Raw genomic sequence first — 21,650 nt, 5'->3', positions numbered from 1 at the left:
TTTTATAATAAATTTACCCTTTTCTTCCCCTTTAATGGAGATCAAACCCAGAGATATATGTGTATTAGGCAAGAGTTCTACCCTACTAGTGAGATACACCTTAAGCCCCATAACTTTGTAGTAATTCCCCCCTGCCCCACACAGGGTTTCACTATGTAGCCCTGGCTGGCCTGAAACTCGATATATAGTCTATATAGACCAGGCTGACTTTGAACTCAGAAATCTGTCTGCCTGGAATTAAAGGTATATATGTGTACCACCACACCCAGCATTTTCATAATTTTAAAAAAATGTCACGTATTATTCAAATATAGTATATGCATACTCTTACAATAGGTAACTTAAAATTCATCAATCTAAAAAAGTCCTTTTTTTTTTTAAATTTATTTATTTATTATGTATACAGTGTTCTGTCTGCACATATCCCTGCAGGCCAGAAGAGGGCACCAGATCTCATTACAGATGGTTGTGAGCCACCATGTGGTTGCTGGGAATTGAACTCAGGACCTTTGGAAGAACAAGCAGTGCTCTTAACCTCTGAGCCATCTCTCCAGCCCCAAAAGTCCTTTCTTTAGGAATTATTTCTTTCAGCCTGTTAAAAAGGGAAAAGGTATTCACTCTAAAATTCACATTAAAAAAACTGGTTTGTAACTGGGCGTAGTGGTGCATGCCTTTGATCCTAGCACTAGGGAGGCAGAGGCCAATGGGTCTCTGTGAGTTTGAGGCCAGCTCACATAGTGAGTGCCAGGACAGCCAGAGCTACACAGTGAGACCCTGTCTCAAAAAACAAATAAACAAAAAATGGTTTGTGAGCTGGAAAAATGGTTCAGTGGTTAAGAAGACTTGACTACTCTTCCAGAGGATCGAGGTTCAATTCCCAGAATCTATATGGTAGCTCACAGCTGTCTGTAACTCCAGTCCCAAGGGGATCCAACACCCTCATCTGGCCTCTGTGGACACTGCACACAGATACATACAAACAAAACACTCATGAACATAAAATAATTTAAAAAATAAACTGGCTTGTAAGAAAAGATGGATTAGTGGTGAAGAGCATGGACTACTCTTACAGAGGACTTGAATTTAGATCCCAGCACCCACACTGAACTGCTTACAACCGCCTTCCAGTTCTAGGGATTCCAACCACACATATACATATAAATAAAAATAAATCTTTAAAAAATAATTTTAACTCATTTACATTGGTTTTGTTTGAGACAGGTTCTCATGTAGTTCAGGCTGGCCCTGCTATGAAACTGAGGCTGGCCTTTAACTCCTGATCTTTCCAACTCATTCTCCCAACTCACTGGATTATAGTTCTGTACCTGGCGCTAAGAAATTTTTAACCTGACCTCTATTATCCAATGTAAGTTCTAACTCCTCTAGTTAAGGACTTATATGGAGAAGGAAGAGACTCAATAACCCTGAAGAAATACAAAACAGATATTCCCCTATATTTAAATCCATATGCAACAGCTGAATCTGGTGGCATCAGCCTATTAACACTGAGGCTGAAGCAGAAGTATCAAAAGTTCTAAGTCCAGTGTGGTGGCATAGGCACTTGGGAATCCCAGCAATTAGGAAGCAGAGGTAGGTGGATCTCCATGAGTTTCAGGACAGCCAGGGCTTCACAGTGAGACTGTCTCAAAAAACACACACCAAAAAAAAAAACCCCAAACCAACAACAACAGAAACAAAACAACATTAATCCCTGCCTGAGCTAAAAAGCAAGGTCAAGGTTAGACTGGGAAACTTAGAAAGCACCTCTCTCAAATCTTACAAAGTAAAGAGATGCTAGGGATGTAATTAGAGAGTACTGCTAGCATATGCAAGGCCCTAGGTTTAATCCCCAACACCACTAAACAAATAAATAACCAAATGACAGCATTCCCTAAGATAATATAACTCCGGTATTTAAAAAAAAAAAAAAAAATTGTATGGAGGCTGGAGAGATGGCTCAGCAATCACAAACACTTCAAGCCCAACCACCTCAGTTCAAACTCCAGAACTCATAGTAGAGAGAACTGACTTCCACAAGTTGCCCTATGACATCCACAAGAATGCTACTGCAACATAATAATAATAATAATAATAATAATAATAATAATAATAATAAAAAATAAGATTAAGAAAAAAATTACTAATAGTAATAGTCCTAGATCCCCTCCTCAAACTGCAGGACCTTTTAACATAACCATTAGAGACAGTACTGGGTCTTTTATTTCTCATTTCTTACCTTCTGCCCCAAATGGGGAAGAAGACAATCTCCACTTCCAACTATGTAACAACTAATTCATTGTCTTTAAAATAATTTAGGAAACATGAAAATTAGGATATTATTATTTCATCAAATACTTCATAGGTTAGTATTTTCCTAAAAACATTGTTATCCCTTCCAAAGCAAAAGGATAAGACAGCTCATGAAAGAGAAAACAGAAAAGGTAAATAGCTTACTTAAGCAAAATAGTTCATTTCATTCACAAAGGCAGACTATATATACCCTACAACACTTACTGCTGCTATGAAATACCTCAAGAATTTCTTTTCTGAAAGGAAAAACCACAAAAATAGCTTTCCTTCTCCACAGGTTAACAAACTGCATGCACATGAAACCCCACCCTATCTCCCCAAAAAACTCTGTAAACCTCAGAGAGCTATATTCCAAAACTAAAGTTGTTTTGCTTTTTCTGTTGTTGTTATTGTTGTTTTTAAGGGAAGAAAAAGAAAAGAAGGCCAGCCAACCAGACATAATGGTGGCACAAACAGAAGACTGCCTAGCACACACAAGTCCAGCCTGGGCTACAATGAACAACCCTGTCCAAAAAAAAAAAAATATGAATATACACTCATACCCAAAATCTTTTTTTTTGGGGGGGCAGGCACAGAATATATAAGTAAGCAGGAGAATAAGAATAGATGTTCTGGCCAGGCATGGTGGCACACGCCTTTAATCCAAGCACTTGGGAGGCAGAGGCAGGTGGATCTCTGATTTCTGACAGCCTGGTCTACAGAGTGAGTTCCAGGACAGCCAGGTCTGTTACAGAGAGAAACCCTGTCTTGAAAAAACAAAACCAACAATGGAATAGGTGTTCTGAGGCTGGAGAGAGAGGTCAGTGGTTAAAAGCACACTGACTATTCTTCCAAAGAACCCCAGTTCAATTCCTAGCACCGACATGATGGCTCACAAACAGCTGTAACTCCAGTTTCAGGGGACATGACATCCTCTTCTGGACTTCGTGGGCACCAGGCACTCAAGTGGTGTACACACATATAGGCAAAACACTATTACATATAAAACCAAAAAACTTTAAGTATTAAGCTGGGCATGGCAGTACATGCACTCAATCCTGATACTTGGAAGGCAGAAGCAGGCTGATCTCTGTGAATTCAAGTCCAACCTGTCTACAAAGCCAGTTCCAGGCCAGCCAGAGCTACACAGTAAGACCTTGTCTCAAATTTAAAAAAAAAAAGATGAAAAGGTATAGATTATACCCATAGCTTCAACACACATTATATGAAATATGTGTGTGTGACAGAAACAAACACTGAAACAGAAATTTGACTTGGAAGTTCACTAGCACTTTTATCTGTGAAGAAATTTAAACACTATTCATAAAAGCTATTAGTAACCCCTAATCTCATCCATGCCAATTATGTCAAAGTGGTCCCCAAATCAAGGTGACTATCTTCCCCTAACATCTAGAACAAAGCCAACCTTTTCAGAGCTTCCCTTTCAAGTTACAAAGAAAAATGAAACAAAATTTTAGAATCTAAAGTTAACCACCAGTTTATTTCCTAGCTGAATATGTGTTCTGGGTTCAGCTCTCATAGAGTTTCACTGAAAGGATAAAGCCTTCCACAAACCCAAATTTGAGGGAGCTGCAGACTCTCCCAACAACTGACTACCCATCCCAACAACTGACTACCCAAGTAAAATTCTTCTCTCATCTCTTGGCTTAGCATTTATTTTCTTACAGTGAAATTAAAAAATATGGATGGATAACATACATAGCTTTTTTTTCCCCAAAGTAAAATGTTGAGTCCAAAGAAACTCCTGTTCAGACCTAGGAATAACAGTGTGTAACTGTACTCTGCAATAATTTCTTCTTATTCCTCTCAAATGTACAAGCCAGGATCATTGTGGTACACAAAAATTCCTGTACTTTAACACCAGGACCAGAGGTTAAAATCACAAGGGATGAACCAGGCATGTTAGGACCAACATAGAAGAAATAGTTAGCTAGGCATGGCGTTGCACACCTGTAATCCAGCACTAAGGAGATATAGGCAGGAGAAGGATCACATAAAGTTCAGCCAGCCTGATCTACACAGCAACTCACAGGCTAAATTAAAACATTCAATAAATCATAGCCAAAAAAAAAAAAAACCACAATAATTCTGAGCACTTTAAAAATATCACAGTACAGTACTCTATCCTGACCTCTGTCAAAGAAAATAGTGACTTATAAATGTATATTATGCGATTAAGTGTGCAAATATCTACAACTATGTATGTCAACTTTTCTCCCAAGAGACCAAAGAGTATCTACCATCCTAAGTTGCTCACACCTGAAATGTGCACACGTGCTAAAAGAAATGAAAGAGCTCAACTCATTTTCTTCACGAGAAAAGGTGTGTGTTGGATGCCTCACCTTCTCCCAGGCTAAAAACCTCAGCGCTCCACTATCCAGCTATTCCGAAGCTCAAAGATGCCTTGGAACTTCCTTTTCCTGTCTAACTTCACAAAACGTCCAAGAGCCAGTCACGTGATTTTTTTTCACCGTGAAAGCTGAGAACTTAATACTCACCTGCCTCAAACTAAAGAGAAAATAAGAAGCGCTCTACTTAAATGCATAGGCAAGGCAACACGGTAAGGCAGAGGACCAGCAGAAAGGCTTTTTTGAGCTAGCTGTGTCCTCCAATGTGTTTCTCGGCTCCCTCAGTACCAAGGGCAGGGACTCTGGCTAGAAAGACCCCGCCCTCCCCCATCTCCAACGCGGGGTGGGCGGGAGGTAGCCTGCGGAGTCCGGGTTCCCGCGCGAAGCTCGCAGACTAAAGAGCTCCCTATTGTGGGTCTACAGACGGGGACGGGGACCCGTCCCGCTCCAGACGCGCGCCGAAGAGCCAGCAGAGCGCTCGCTAGGCCCGCACCGCTGCCACCGTCGCCCTGCAGGCGACTGCTGTCAAGAGAACACTGCACCCGGGAAGCGGGAGAGCGGACCAGCCGGGTGCTGACCCAAAAGAATCCACGTCTCACGCAATGTTAGAGACAAGGGTCCTGGAGCTATACCTCGGACACCTCGTCCTCGTCGCTTCCAGAGGCACCACCTCCGCCGCCCGTCCTCAGCACAGCAGCCGCCAACTTGAAATCCAGCGCAGCGTCCCCTCCGCCCGCGCTGCCGCCGCCGCCGCCGCCGCCGCCGCCACCGCCACCGCCACCGACTCCCGGCGCGGGCCCAGCCTCCCCAAAGAGCCTCACGGTGCGGATTCCCAGCCCGACCCCTCCCGGCGGAGGCGGCTCCGAGGCCCCAGCTGGGGCGGATCGCGGAGCTACGGAGTCCAAATCCTCCTCAAAGGAGGTGCCGCCACCCCCGCTGTCCGTCAGCATGGTTCGCACGCGGAGCCGGAGACGCCGCGGAATCACTCGCGGCCACAGCCGCGGCTGATCCCAGGAAGGTGAGGAGCAGCAGGAGGAAGAAGCGTCTCCTTCCCCCCCGTCCCAGCAGCGCCACTAACTTCTCACTGCCTAACCTGCTGCCTCCCGCCCCTTAGACTCATCACTGGTTGCGACTCCCGGGCGCCTGCGAACCATTGGCCAAAGAGATCTGTCGCTCACGCTCTCCGTCACGCGCTGCTAGCTGGCTCGCAGCCCCCAAGCTGCGTTGACGCGCGCAGGCCTAGGCGGTTGTGAACACCCGCCCCCTACTTCTCCCGAGCTGACTTCCGGTCTTCTTCTCTGTCTATTGGTCAGCCTCCGTGACTATCGTATCACGACCTTACAGTGGATTAGTTGGCCTTGCGGTCACTCAAAAGGAACCCTAACAATGGGGAACTCAATTGGCGCCAGAGATTGTCGCTCATTTTGTCACGGGACGTCGCGTGGTACAATTGGCCTGTGAGGATATTGTTCATCCCGCCCCCATCTGAGGTGACGGGAAAGGGCTGGGGAATTTCCATTTCTCATTAAAAGGAGGGCTGACGTGAAAACCCGCAAGAATTAACAAAGTATGAAGTAAACCTAACCCTTCGCTTGGAGAGTCTTGTGCGTCCAAGATGCAAGAGGCGTCGAGGTAACAAAGTAGCTCCCACCTGTCGCTCTCCCACGGGCGCCGCGGCTATGGCCGGAAGTAGCTGCACGGGGATTGGCGGAAAGAAGCAATCAGTCTCCGCGAAGCCCCATCTTCCTGCCATTTCCTGGTTGGAGGACCGCGACGTCAGTCAGCACAGCAGGCTCCGCCTCCGGGACAGGTGAGGCTACTTAACCCGTTTGCCTCCGGCTGTTTTGGGAGGGAGCCGGGGACTGGGAGCGCCCGCGCGGCTCTCGACGGGCCGGCCTGATCCCGCCTGTCCCAGCTGAACCCGGCGCGCGGAGGTTGAGCAACCCGGGAGCCGCTCCGGATGGCCGTCCCGAGGCTTCTGGGTCCGCCCGCGCGCCAGGTGGTGGCCAGGCTCTGCAGCCTTCGGCTGGGATGGCCCGGCGGGGCCGCGGGCTGGACAGCGCCATCCCTCCGTCCCGGGAACTGTCCCGCGGAGGAAGATGGAACCGTGCGTGGAATCCCACCGCAAGGCTGGACGCGGAAAAGAGGGCGTGCGCGCGCGGGCTATGTCTGGTCAGGTGCCGCCACGTACTTGTTTGGTGACCTCGGCGCGTTTGATGTTACTCTCTGTAAAATGGGAACGTGAGCACCCTCCCCACTGGGTGGTTATAAGTTAAAGTTGATAGCACACAGATGAGCAGAGTGACCAACTTAGAGGGAAGATTCGTTTTTCTTAGTTAATCCTCTCTCTTTCTTCAGGAGTTTGCTGCCCGTCCTGGGTTCTGCCAGCTAAACCAGTTCTAACAAAATTTCTGACCAAGGAGCTCGCCGGTCTCTAATGATTCCCCTTCCTCTCCGTCTCAACCCCTCCCCCCTTTTTATCAATAAAAATGGTTAAAAGTGTTACGGTTCCTCACTAATTCATTATTTAAAAATCACAAAAAGAATTTGATGAAGCTTGTATGAAAAATGTCCTTTTATCCAGCTGATGTACACATTAGCTAAAAACAAAACATTTGTCATTTTCTCCTTAGATCTCTTGTAAAGAATTGTACCTATCTCGATTGTGCAATATTCAGTATTTCACCTCCATTAAATTGGGTTTTGAAAATACTATAAAGAATATAAATGGGCTGAAGAGATCAACCATCTCTTGGCCGTTAAGAGCCAAGCTCACAAAAATATAGTGTTGTTTTGTTTTGTTTTGTTTTGTTTCTGGGCATAATCAGGCATGCTTGTAATACCAACACTTGGTTCTGCCAAGCATTTTTTTTATTACTTTTAAAATTTCTTAGACTTGATAATTGCTCATTTTGGCATTTCATATGCCAGGAAGGACAGTGTTTTCTATGATAAGAATATACTTAGTAAATGTTCTTTCTAGGTAGTAAGTTGTAGAAAATGGGAGAGATCTTACTTTATATAACTTTTTATGTAAACAACATACACAGGTTTTGTTGTTGTTGGATTCTTTGTTTTGGTTTGGTTTGGTTTTTTTCAAGACAAGGTTTCTCTGTGTAGCCCTGGCTGTCCTGGAACTCCCTCTGTAGACCAGGTTAGCCTGGAACTCACAGAGATCCACCCGCCTCTGCCTCCCGAGTGCTGGGATTAAAGGCATGCCGGCTAACATATACAGTTTTAATTAACCTGCATCCTCCGACATTTTCAAGGCATGTGTGACTAGCTCACGATACAAACTAAGCAACGAAGAAGAAAAGAAAAAATAGCACTGCCCAACCCACTTCAAAGCTGGATTATCCAGAATTGGTTTGGATACATCCTTGGGCAAAAACAGGTATTGACTGGTACAACATTACAAAGGACCTACTTGTCATTGCTACCACGAGTACAAAAATAATTTCTGATGCAACTCGATGAATAAGTACATTAAAGTATTTAAACAAATTGATGAATCTGAAAGAGAGGAAACTGGAAACTGGATATTTTCATTTCCTCCATCCATTTGAGAACTATATACTTCTTGATTCAGTACCTAGCAACTAACTCAGAGAGCATGGTCACTATGATTGAGCAGTACTCATTGTTTCCCCTGACCCTTTACCTGAAACACTTGTCAGTAGTTTATTATTATGAGACTCTAAGTTTCCTAGAATTTTGGTGACTCGTGTGTAGTTCAGAATGATTGACTATTCCATAGAACTACAGCTCTGTGCTTTTAATTTTTTTTTTTAAATTTCTTATGTGTGTAAGTGTTTGCCTACATGTATGTCTGTATACCACATGTGTGTGCCTGGGACCCACAGAGGCCAGAAGAGGGTGTCAGATCCCTTGGAACTGGAATTACTTAGAGATGGTTGTGAGCTGCTGTTTGGATGTTAGGATTCAGACCCCGCTTCCTCTGCAAGGAAAACCAGTGCTCTTAACCACCAAGCTATCCCTCCAGGCCTTTTTTTTTTTTTAATTAAAAAAATTTTTTTTTTTTTTTTTATGATTTTTGGAGACAGGGTTTCTCTGTGTAGCTTTGGAGCCCTTCCTGGAACTCACTCTGTCGACCAGGCTGGCCACGAACTCACAGAGATCCGCCTGCCTCTGCCTCCTGAGTGCTGGATTAAAGGCGTGTGCCACCACCACCCTGCAATCTTTTTTATAGTGTGTGTGTGTGTGTGTGTGTGTGTGTGTGTGTTTGCATATTCCACAATGCTAAAGTGGATGTCAGAGAACAACTTGGTGGAAGAGGTTTTGTCATTTCACCTTTACGTAGTTGTCAGGGATCTAACTCTGGTTTCCAGACTTGTGTGGCAAGCGTATTTACTCAGTGAGCCATCTCACCTGCTCCTGATTTTTATTTTATGAAAAGGGGTCTCACATAGCCCAAACTGGCTTCGAACTTTCAATAGGGGAGACTGCCCTTGAACTTCTGACCTTCCCTCTTCCAACTCCTGTGCCTGGCTGGATTTTTGGTTTGGTTTGTTCCTATGTTTGTTGCTGTGGGATGTTCTTATGTCAAATGTGTTGCTGATTAGTCAATAAATAAAACACTGATTGGCCATTGGCTAGGCAGGAAGTGTAGGCGGGACAAGGAGGGGAATAAAGCTGGGAAGTGGAAGGCTGAGTCAGAGAGACACTGCCAGCCACCATGATGAGAAACAGCATGTGAAGATGCTGGTAAGCCACGAGCCACGTGGCAAGGTATAGATTTATAGAAATGGATTAATTTAAGCTGTAAGAACAGTTAGCAAGAAGCCTGCCATGGCCATACAGTTTGTAAGCAATATAAGTCTCTGTGTTTACTTGGTCTGGTCTGAGAGGCTGTGGGACTACCAGGTGAGAGAGATTTGCCCTGACTGTGGGCCAGGCAGGAAAACTCAAGCTGCAGTTTGTTTTTATTATGTAGCTCTGACTGGCCTGGAACTCATTATGTATACCAGACCGGCCTCAAACTCACAGAGATCCCCCTGCTTCTGTCTTCAAAGTAGTAGGAATAAAGGCTTGTGCCACTGGCACATTTGTTGTTATTGACTGGAACTCTGTAGCCCAGACTAACCACACGTGTGTATGTGCGTGTGATTCTTGAGTTGGGTATAGTGGTCCACACCTGTAATTCCACCATTCAGGAAGCTGAGGCAGGAGAATTGAAAATTTAAGGCCAAACTGAGCTACATGGCATGACCCTGTCTCAGTCAGTCAATATTTGTTAGAAATGAGCATTAGAATAAAAATTGTCCCACAGAAAACTAACAGGAGTACTTACGGTGCTGTATCTGTCCTCATTTGTTGTGTTTTGTATATTTAGGGTGTGGAGGACCTCACACGGGGCTTCATGTATACTAGATGAGGTCTCTGCTCCTGAGCTACATCCCCAGTAATATATGGTGTATTTATAATGTTTCTAAGTGCACACTTCTTTTTTACCATCTTTTAGGCAGGCAAAGAAAAAGGGGGGATGGGCAAGCTCTACAACTTCAGGGGTTTTGTTTGTGGTTTCGGGGGGTAGGGAGAGTGGAGCAGGGTCTCACTATGTAGGTCGTGGCTGGTCTGTAACTCACAGAGATCCACTGGCCTTTGCCTCCTGAGTGCTGGGATGGCATGTACCACCATCAGAAAAAAATGCACTCTATATAGTGAGACCCTGTCTCAGTTGAGAAAGAGAACAAGAATGCTTCTGCTGCTCTTGCAGAGGACCTGAGTTTGGTTCTTGGCACCCACATCATGCAGCTCACTACCATCTGTCGCTCCAGCTCCAGGGAATCCAGCACCTTTTTTTCTAGCCCCCTTGGATACCCACACACAAACCAATATACTTATAAGTAAAAATAAACTTTAGAAGGGGCATGTGGTGGTTTAAATAAGTATGGCCCACATAGACTCATGTATTTGAATGCTTGGCCCATAGAGAGTGGCACTAGTAGGAGATGTGGCCTTGTTAGAGTAGGTGTTGGAGGAAGTGTGTCTCTGAAGGGGTGGGCTTTGAGGTATCATATGCTCAAGCTATACCCAGTGTGGCACAATCTCCTGCCTGCAATCAAGATATAAGACCCTCAGCTCCTTCTCCAGCACCATGTCTACCTTCATGCCACCTGCCAGGACAATAATAGACTAAACCTCTGAACTGTAAGCCAGCCCCAATTAAATGTTTTCCTTTGTAAGAGTTGCCATGGTCATAGTGCCTCTTCACAGCAATGGAAACCCAAACTAGGATGAAGGAATGGAGAGATGGCTCAGTGGTCAGGAGTATATATTCCTCTTACAGAGGACTGGGGTTCAGTTCCTAACACCAGTCCTATAACTCAAACTTCAAGGGGTCTGATACCCACTTCTGGCCTCTGCATGTACTGCATTCAGATGCACATACCCATATGCAGATATACACATACATATAATTAAAAAATAAATTCTTTTTTGAAAAAGCCACCTGTATGTGTGTCTGTAACCCCAGTGCTGGAGTGGGGTAGGAGGGTAAGGGTCAGTCAGCATAAGATCCAGCCGGGCGGCTGTGGCGCACGCCTTTAATCCCAGCACTCGGGAGGCAGAGCCAGGTGGATCTCTGTGAGTCTGAGGCCAGCCTGGTCTACAGATCGAGATCCAGGACAGACACCAAAACTACATAGAGAAACTCTGTCTAAAAAAACAAACAAACAAACAAACAAAAAAAAAGACTGACAGGTCCTGGGGGGCTTGCTTGCCAGCCAATCTAGTTAAAATGCAAACTCCACGTGTGCATAAACCAGACACACACATATACCACATACAAAAAGGTGGATGGTGCCTGAAGAATGACAAACCCAAGGTTGACCTCTGGCCTCTACACACACATACTCACACAACATGCACACAGGCATGCATGTACACACTTGTAAGGCTAGCAAGGTGGCTCAGCAGATAAAGGCACTTGCCACCAAAGACTGATGACCTGAGTGATTCCAGGAGCCCACATGGTAGAAGGAGAGAATTGACTCTCACTAGCTGCCCTCTGACCTCACTCACCATGCTATGCTTGTGCCCACATATATACACAGATGCACAGACACACTGATTTTATTTATTCAGTGTGTGTGTGTGTGTGTGTGTGTGTGTGTGTGTAGGTGCCTTTAGAGGCTGGAAGGTGTTAGATTCCCTGGAGCTGGAATTACAGGCAGTTGTGAGTTGCCTGTCATGGATGGTGCTAGGAAACAAACTTGGGTCCTGTGGAAGAGCAGCAAATGCTTTTAACCACTGAGACATCTCTCCAGCTCCCTATCACCTTTTTTTTTTTTTTTTAAATTAATGGAGCCCAGCATGGTAGTGCTCGCCTGTAATCTCAGCACTTGGGAGGTAAAGAGAGGTGGATCAAGAGGTAAGGCAAACCTGGCAAAGCAAGTTCAAGGCCAACCTACCCTACAAAAGACTTTGCCCGAAAAGAACAAAAAAGAAATCAGTTAACGAAGCAGCGTGTGGTGGAACACACTTGTAATCTCCAAACTGAAGAGGTACAGGCAGGAGAATCACTGGATCTTGAGGTCAGCCTAGGCTACATAGTGAGTTCCAAACCATTCCAGGCTCTCAGGTGAGCCCCTTACATGTGGCACTACAGTTCCAATCCCAGCACCAATGTTGAAGGCAGCCTGGTCAACATACTAAGTTCCAGAAGAGTGAGATCTTTAAAAAAAAAAAAAAAAAAAAAAAAAAGGTGTGTGTGTGTGTGGTTGTACACACCTTCATCCTAATGCTACAGCTACAAAGTGAGTTTGAGGCCAGCCTAGGCTACATAAGACCCGATCTCAAAATAAAACAAAACAAAATTTACATATGCCAGATTTACATATGTAGATTATGGCTTTATGAATGATATGTATTAAGTTCTATTTAAAGTGTGTGTGTGTGTGTGTGTGTGTAAGTGTGTGTGTGTGTGTGTGTATGTATGCTCACATGTACATCTATGGAGGCCAGAAGAATGTGTCAGATTCCCTGGAGCTGGAGTTACAGGTGATTGTGAGCCACCTGATGTGGGTCCTGGGAACTGACCTTCAGTCCTTTTCTAGAGCAGCAAGTGCTCTTAACCACTGAGTCATCTCACCAGCCCCTCTTTGGTTTTGTCTATTTTTTTTAAAATGTGTGTGAGTGAGTATGTGCGTTGCCAGGGGGAGTATGTGGAGGTCAGAACAGAGAACAACTTGGGGGAGTAGATTCTCTCCTTTCACCATGTGGATTCCAGCTAGAGATTGAACTCAGGTCATCAGGCTTGGTAGCAATCCCCTTTATCCACTGAGCCATCTTGCTGACCCATAAGTGACTTTTATTAATTTTTTAACTTATCTGTAAGTAATACATTACTCTGGGTAATCAGAAGATTCAGTAATGATAGTGAGAAAAGATCACTAAAGGAGGGTTGGGAATATAGCTCAGTTAGTAGAGTACCAACCTAGCATGCACAAGGTCCTGAGTCTGATTCCCAGCATCTCATCAAACCAGGTATGGTTGCATTGGTTGTAATCCTAATCACTTGGAGTGGAAGGCAGGAATTAGAAGTTTAAGGTCATCTTTGACTACATAGCATGTTCAAGGCCAGCCTGGGCTACATGAGACTGTCTTTTTAAAAAAATCACTATATGTATAAAATGAAGAGCTTGTCAAATGGGATACTTGTCAGTGTGAAGGGGTTTTTGTTTGTTTGTACTTCTTTTACTTGGTTTTTTGAGACATGGTCTCACTCTAGCCTTAAACTCAAGGGAATTCTCTTGCCCTGACCTCTCAAGTGCTGAGATCTTAGGCATGCACCACCATGCCTGGGCTAGCAACAACCATTTTTCAGGTGAAGGTGTAGATGACTGATTCATCCTTTGGAGGAACTTAACCCATGTAAAGTCCAGAACTCCTGAGAAACTGTTGAACAGAAACATAGGTTCGTGTCTTTACAGTAACTAGAAACATGTTTCAAAAAGATACCAAGTTGCAAAATGTAGACTAAGTCACTTCTCCCCTGTGAACCCTTGGAGAGTATACTTTGGGTCTTGCCTTCCCTGGAAGATGCGTTTTTCCAGTGAAAGTTGAAAATTGTAGCAGTTCTATGGCATTTCCCCCATATGGGTACATAGTATAGGAAAAGCCAAACGTCTGAGGATTGCACACCAGCAACTGTTGGAATGCAGCCCAGTCTGCATTTGGACATGCAAAACCAAAACAATCAATAGACCCCTTGGAAAAGTCCAGACTTCTGCTTCTGCCTCAAGTATTCACTTTGTACCTTTCATATGTATCTTACTACAAATTAGGTAGCCACACTTGCTTTCTTTAGAAGCTCTCCTTAGTTAGTGCCATGTCCTGCTAGTCTTTAAAGTTCCCAGGTCAGTGGAAACTTGGGTTCTCATGTATAAACACTTTCTTGATGAGGGAGCCATTAGATAGTAACCCCAACACAAGAACTCACTCAATTCACAGGTTACTGTGGCCTGGCATTTAGTCGGTCCGTACTTTTGAGTCAGAAAGACTCCTGAGAATCCTCTAGGTTTCATAATCCTATCACTTTTCTTTTTAACTTATTTTATTTTTGAGACAAGTCTTGCTCTGCGGCCCCAGCTGCGGACTGGCCTCCCTTGAACTCATCACTTGAAGAGGTTTAGGTTTGTTTTCTTTTTTCTTTTTTGAGACAGGGCCTCTTTGTATCCTTGACCGGCCTGGAACTCACTATGTAGACCAGGCTTGCCTCAAACTCACAGAGGTCTACCTGCCTCTGCTTCCCAAGTGCTGGCATCAAGGTCATAGGTCACCATACCTGACTGTTGTTTTTGAGACAGGGTCCCATATACCCTAGATTGGCCTCAAACTCAACATATAGCTGAGGCTGGCCTGGAACTCATGAACTTCCTGCCTCCACTAAACAAGCACCAATAATGCCGGTGTTCACAATCACACACAGCTCACACCTCTATTATTACTGTTGCTGTTGTGTGTGGATGATGGGAGGGGGGCCCTTTGTGGTAAGTGCTCTACCCTCTGAGCCATCGTGCCTTCTCTCACATTCCCCTTTTTACTACAGCAGTAGCTGGAAGACTGGGCATTAGTATCTCCTGGGAAAATCTCTGAGATAGCATACAGGATCTTACCTGTCACATTGCTTTCTGTGAGACTTAGAAGCACTTACCAAAGCAGGGAAGGAGCAAGCCCAGGACTCCAATTGGAGGAGCAATTTTAACCTACAGGTGAGGTCTGAGTCATTCTGCAGGCTGATCTCTGCAACTCTTGTGGAGTGTTTGAACTTAACTCAGTTTGCCACACCCCTCACTCATCAAGGCAGGCTCATAAATCAGGAGACGCAGCAAGGCGTTTACCTGCAGGGCAAGGTGACAGTGCCACCTACCAGGTGTTCTTCCTTAAAGAATGGCATGTTGTCTACTGTGGCCCCAAGAGCATGTGTATAGAAAGCCTGTTTGAGCCTTGAGTCTGCTTGAAGCTTCGTGAAAGAAAAGTGGTCAGGACTCTCTCTGGAACTTTTCCTCTAGAAGCCTTTCTTCTTCTTCTTCTTCTTCTTCCTCTTCTTCTTCTTCTTCTTCTTCTTCTTCTTCTTCTTCTTCTTCTTCTAAAGATTTATTTATTTATTATGTATACAGTGTTATGTCTGCAGGTCAGAAGAGGGCACCAGATCTCATTACGGATGGTTGTGAGCCACCATGTAGGTGCTGGGAATTGAACTCAGGACCTCTGGAAGAAGAGCCAGTGCTCTTAACCGCTGAGCCATCTCTCCAGCCCCTAGAAGCCCTTCTCAAACCCTGTGTTGTCATCACTAGTGGCACTGGGGAAGAAAACAACAATATTGGACTTCATCAGAGATTTAGATATAAAAGTTTGCCGGTTAAAGAGAATTACTGCACTATTACACTGTCATGTAGAAAACCTATCTGAGAAGTGGGCAGGCTTGTCAGTGACCTCTCAAAATCTCCGTTCATAAATCAGCAGTTTTTAATCAAGATTGTGCCATACTAGAAAGTCCAAAGGAAACAGTAATACTGTCCTATAAACCTAGCATTTCATGTGAATGTTAGGAATTCTGGAGAATGACAAAAGAACTCAGAACTATTTAAAACAAAACTGGTTAGACCACTACTTAGAGCCTCGTAATCTCGTGTCCAATAATTGGCCTCATAAGTTCTAGTGCTTTCTCATGTGCCGCGAGCACCAGAGCAGAGGGTAGAATCTTTAGTAAGATCATCTTAGAGGTGACTTCATCTGAGTGTGTGTGTGTGAGAGAGAGAGAGAGAGAGAGAGAGAGAGAGAGAGAGAGAGAGAACGCAGGTATGCCTATGGAAAGTCAGTTCTCTTCCTTCTATGGTGTTGATGTATGGTCCCTCTTGTTTCTGCCATTGGGATTATGGATATGTGCTACTGCATCCAGCTTATTATTATTCTTTTTAATGTGGGTTCTGGGGGTTGAACTCAGGACCTCAGGCTTACACAGTGGCTGACCCATCTCACTGGCTTATACTTAGGGGCCTTTTTTTTTTAGTTGTGTTGGTGGTCTTTTTCTGTTTTGTTTGTTTGTGTTTAGATTTATTTTTATTTTATATGTATGGGTGTTTTGACTGCATGTAAGTCTGTGTATCATGTGCATACAGTGCCCACAGAGGCAAGAAGAGGGCATCAAATCCTCTGAAACTAAGTTACAGTTGCGAGCTACAGTGTGGGTGCTGGGCATCAAACCTAGATCCTCTGGAAGAACAGCCAATGCTCTTAAACCCACCACCACTGAGCCATCCCTCCAGCCCCACTCCAGATTTTTTAATGCATATACCTTTCCTTTAGCAAGCCTATTTAATTCTGGGGGAGAGGTGGTGCAAAAACATATATGAGCCAAGGTGTGTGCATGTGTGTGTGTGTGTGTACATGTACATGAATATTCATTAAAACCTTATTTGTCCATCAGTGAGGAAATGGTAAATAACTTGTGATACAGCTAAAATATTTTCTGATTCTATATATACTTGTCTAAAAGAAAAAAAAAAGTTAAGAAAATCTATGCTATTGTACTGGAAGGGTCTCATGTAACCCAGGCTAGACTTGAAGTTCTGATCTACCACCTCTCGTTTCAGTTTTTTAAAAGACAACACTTTACTTGTATATGCACTGTTTGAACTTGTTTATAAAACATGTGGCAGTTTTGTAGTAACCTCTAAGCTCACCCAGGTCATCACCCTAAAATATGTAGCCCAGGGAGACTGCAGAGGTGGCTCAGTGATTAAGAGCAATGCATGCTCTTTCAAAGGACCTAAGTTCAGTTTCAAGCATCTACTTCAAGCAGCTCACAACCACATGTAACACTATTTCCAGGGTAACTGATGCTCTCTTCTGGACTCCAGGGGCACCTACATGTGCACGGTGTACACATACAAACACACATAAATAAAAAAATAAAAATCTTAAGCTGGATGGTAATGGTGCATACCTTTAATCCCAGCACTTGGGAGGCAAAGGCAGGTAGATCTCTGTAAATTTGAGACCAGCCTGGTTTACAGAGCTAGGTTTGAGACAGCCAGGGCTACACAGAAAAACCTGTCTCAAAAAAATAAAAAGGTGTGTGTGTGTGTGTGTGTGTGTGTGTGTGTGTGTGTGTGTGTAGCTCAGGCTAGCCTGGAACTCTCTCTGTCACCATGGATGTCCTTGAACTCCTTATCCTCCCAAGTCTAACTCAGATATCTGTTACTACTTCCCATTTTATGGGGTTCTGGGATCAAACCCAGGGCTTTGTAGATGCTAAGCAAGTACTCTATATCCCTGACCCCCTAATTTTCTTGCAATATTGAATTGAACATATGGGCACCAAATAAACAAAGCAAGTACTGTACCACTGAACTACACTGTAAACCTAAAGAAACCACACTTTGTTGGCCAGGCTGGCCTTGAAAGTGACATCCTCCTGCCTCAACCCTTAGGATAGTTGGGATTACAGGCTTGTGACACCAAGCTAGCCAACATTATTATTTTTGTTTGGTTTTGGGGTTTTTTGTTGTTGTTTGTTTTAGACAGGGTCTTCTGTAGCCCAAACTGGTCTTGAACTCCTGACACTCTCACCTCTACCTCCCAAGTACTAAAACTACAGGCACATACCACCAAATACCTCATAAGAAATCCTTACTATCTCTTCTGAAGTAACTTCTATTCCACTGTTTGCTAGTTATGGGATCTCACTCTACAGTCCAGGCTATCTGGAACGCACTGTGTGACCCATACTAGGCCTTAAGCTAGCAGCAATCTTTCTATTACCTCAGCCTTCCAAGGGCTGGCTGGGTTTATAAGCATAAGCCACATGCCCAACTCTCAGATCTACAAAATACACTTAATTTAGAGAAATGGGAACTTAGGGAAGAAATATTTGACATCTTTTAACATAAACACACAGTTTTATCACCACAGTTCTCAAAAGTGTGATCTTTATATGCCCAGAGGTTTGAAGACCTTTTCAGGGAGCCCCTGAAGTAACAACTGTTTTTGAATCCAGGCATGGTTCGGCACACCTATAACCCCAACACTGAGAAACTGAAGTAGGAGGCTCACCACGAGTTTGAGGCTGACCTGAGCCACATATTGAAACCCTGTCACAATAAAAGGAGGAGAAGGAGGAGGAGGAGAAAGAGACAAAATTAAAAACTTAACCTGCTTGCCAGGCAGTAGTTGCACATGCCTTTAGTCCCAGCACTCAGGAGGCAGAGGCAGGTGGATCTGTGAGTTCGAGGCCAGCCTGGTCTACAGAACAAGATCCAGGACAGCCAAGGCTACATGGGGAAACCCTGTCTTGGGGGGAAAACAACTAACCTGCTGATACCTTAGCACAATTATTTAAGGCATTAGTATAAAAATCTACCAACATTCAATGTATTCTTTCTCGTTAGGCACTTAAAGGAGAAAGAAAAGCAAATGTTACTAAGAAAGCCTCAGTTTGGAGATTTAGTTCCGAACACATACTTACCATGCACAAGGCTCTGGATTACATTCCTGGCACTGCAAAAGTAGGTATTGTGGCAGACAACTGTAATCCTACCTCTGGGGAGATGTAGGTAAGGATCAGAAGTTCAAGGCCAACCTCTGCTAGGGAGTTCAAGAACATTCTGGGACACAGGATTCTCTCTCCCCCTTCCCGTCCCCCTCCCTCTCTCTTTTTGTGTGTTTGTATATGTGTGTGTGTGTGTGTGTGTGTGTGTGTGTGTGTGTGTGTGTCTTTCTCAATAAAACAAAAACAAAAACAAAGCCGGGCGTGGTGGCGCACGCCTTTAATCCCAGCACTTGGGAGGCAGAGCCAGGTGGATCTCTGTGAGTTCAAGGCCAGCCTGGGCTACCAAGTGAGTTCTAGGAAAGGCGCAAAGCCCCCTCCCTCTCTCCCTCTCCCTCTCCTTCTCTCTCTTTGTGTGTTTGTATGTGTGTGTGTCTCTTTCTCAAAAAAACAAAAACAAAGCCGGGCGGTGGTGGCACACGCCTTTAATCCCAGCACTCGGGAGGCAGAGCCAGGTGGATCTCTGTGAGTTCAAGGCCAGCCTGGTCTACAAAGTGAGTTCCAGGAAAGGCGCAAAGTTACACAGAGAAACCCTGTCTCGAAAAACAAACAAACAAACCAAAAAAAAAAAAAAAGGCAAAAGGAGCCAGGCATGTTAGTACCCACCTTTAACCCCAGCACTCAGAAGGCAGAGGCAGGCGGATCTCTGTGAGGCCATCCTGGTCTACAGAGAGACTTCCAGGACACTCAGAGCTGTTGCACAGTTGCACAGAGAAACTATGTCTAGAAAAACAAAACAAACAAAAGGCAAAGAAACATTTGCTCAAAGAAGATACATAGCCCAGCCGTGGTGGCGCATGCCTTTAATCCCAGCACTCGGGAGGCAGAGTCAGGCAGATCTCTGTGAGTTCGAGGCCAGCCTGGTCTCCAAAGCGAGTTTCAGGAAAGGAGCAAAGCCACACAGAGAAACTCTGTCTCGGGGAAAAACAAAAAACAAAAAACAAAAAACAAAAAAAAAAAAAAAGAAGAAGATACATAAATGGCCTAGAAGCATTGAAAGATCATCATTATTAAGTATGGAAGTTAAAATTAAAAACCACAAAAAGATATCATTTTAAACTCACTAACAATAACAAGAAAGGTGGGTAATAGCTAGTCTAGCACTGAAGGAAGTCAGGTCTGTAACTGAAAGTGGGAACCTGGAGGCAAAAACTGAAACAAAGACCACAGGAGAGTACTGCTTACTGGCTGCTCGTCCTGGCTTTCTCAGCCTGCTTTCTCATACATCACCAGACTGCCCAGGGATGGCACCATCCACAGTGACATCAATCACTAATCAAGACAATACTCCCACAGACTTACCTACAGGCAATCTTATGGAGGCATTTTTTCAACTAAGATCTCCTCTTCCAGCTGGGCAGTGGTGGCACAGGCCTTTAGTTCTAGCACTCAGGAGGCAGAGCCAGATGGATCTCTGTGAGTTCAAGGCGAGCCTGGTCTACTGAGGGAGATCCAAGACACGCACCAAAACTATACAGAGAAACCCTGTCTTAGAAAACAAAAAACAAAACAAAAAAAAACAAAAAAAAAACCAGATTTCCTCTTCCAACCCTGGTGTGGTGGCAAACATCTTTAATCCCAGCACTTGAGAGGCAGAGTCAGTCAGGTGGACCTCTGAGTTTGAGGCCAGCATGGTCTTCAGAGCAAGTTTCAGGACAGCCAGGGCTATAGAGTGAGTTCCAGGACAGTCAGGGATACACAAAGACACCCTGTCTCAAAAAAAAAATTTTAAAAAGTGATATATATATGTGTGTGTGTGTGTGTGTGTGTGTGTGTTTTATATATATATACATATGTATGTGTATATGTATATATACACAATATATGTGTGTGTATATATATGTGTGTATATATATACATATATATATATATCCTCTCCCTAGATATGTCTTAAGTTTGTATCAAGTTGACAGAAACCAACCAACACATACAAGTACACTCTCAGATACTTTTGCAAAGAAAAAGATCTCAAGTGTTAAGAAGTATGAAGTACTAGACAAAGGGACAGAGAAACAGAAAACATACATCAGAACCACAGAAGAGGCCAGGAATTCACATGGTAACCCTGGATTTTAATGCCTACACAAGTTTGAGAACCATTATTCCACAGGTTCAGGCTGGAGACAAGAGGTCTTAAATGGCTGATATGAAGGGTTTCCCTGGACCTTGGGAGGCCCTAATGACTCTATATACAGCTGTATGTCTTTCATCTAAAGATTTCAAACAGTGTTATAGGCATCAATTAATTTTTGCTGCACACAAGACTTAAAAATCCATGCTCTTGGCCTGTTTTATTGACAGAAAATGGTAGCTTACGTCTTAAGATCATTTGGCCTGGTTTGAATGGCTAAATATGATGTGGGGAGTGGAGGGAGTCCTAAGTGTGTGAAGTACTAAGTGAGTGTGTGTTATTGACATAGACCCTAGCCTCAAATGTAGAGTAAAATAGCAAAGCCTTCTACCTGCCCTCCTGGGGTGAGGCTCAGAGAAATGGCAAAGCCTTCCTAGTGGGTCTAACAATATACTGGTAATGTGCAGAAAATGTCCACCATAGCTTTCTCCTCCTAGACATTTTATGCCCTGAAGACTTCTCCGCTACAGAGACTGCTGCTATGAAGATTAGCTAAACCCATCTGCTTGGTCCAGCTGTATTCCATGAACATTTGCCTCCTTATCTTCTTGTTTACCTATATGTAATAACCCTGCCTCCACATCCAACTCCTGAGCTTCTGAGATGCTGCAGTTTCTCCATCAGGGAGCCCAGTCCACACAAACCTATCTCTTCTGTGTGTCCTGTGTCTTTGTCTGTCTGCTCTTCATGCCCTAGCTGCCCCTAATCAGATTGGTCCATCCCTGGAGCTTAGCAGTGTGCAGTCAACACTGACGTCAAATATCTTTTCCCTGAAACAGTAATGTGT

General features: G+C 44.2%; 2 protein-coding genes across 15 annotated transcripts in view; one reads left to right on the top strand and one right to left on the bottom strand.

The window, feature by feature from the left end:
* Positions 1 to 5,748, bottom strand: part of Ankhd1 (ankyrin repeat and KH domain containing 1) — a 116,785-nt gene extending 111,037 nt beyond the window's left edge. For 4 of the 9 annotated variants that reach the window (XM_059246538.1, XM_059246542.1, XM_059246541.1 and 1 more), the window contains exon 1: positions 5,291 to 5,744. In XM_059246538.1, the coding sequence (XP_059102521.1) occupies positions 5,291 to 5,608 (318 nt within the window). In that variant the 5' untranslated portion in view covers positions 5,609 to 5,744. Of the gene's footprint in view, positions 1 to 5,290 lie in introns of all 9 variants that reach the window. The other 5 variants (XM_059246543.1, XM_059246544.1, XM_059246545.1 and 2 more) reach the window with 3 other exon arrangements.
* Positions 1 to 21,650, top strand: part of Hbegf (heparin binding EGF like growth factor) — a 114,302-nt gene that overhangs the window by 46,859 nt on the left and 45,793 nt on the right. The window contains exon 1 of one of the 6 annotated variants that reach the window (XM_059246556.1): positions 5,459 to 6,468. The exons of the other annotated variants lie outside the window; for them this stretch is intronic. The gene's annotated coding sequence lies outside the window, so the exon portion shown is untranslated. Of the gene's footprint in view, positions 1 to 5,458; positions 6,469 to 21,650 lie in introns of those variants that run through there. 6 annotated transcript variants of the gene reach the window in all.

Source organism: Peromyscus eremicus, chromosome 19 (genome assembly GCF_949786415.1).
Source record: "Peromyscus eremicus chromosome 19, PerEre_H2_v1, whole genome shotgun sequence".
NCBI classification, from domain to species: domain Eukaryota; kingdom Metazoa; phylum Chordata; class Mammalia; order Rodentia; family Cricetidae; genus Peromyscus; species Peromyscus eremicus.
The sequence above is the reverse complement of the archived record's forward strand: the minus strand, read 5'-3'. Positions and strand labels throughout refer to the sequence as shown.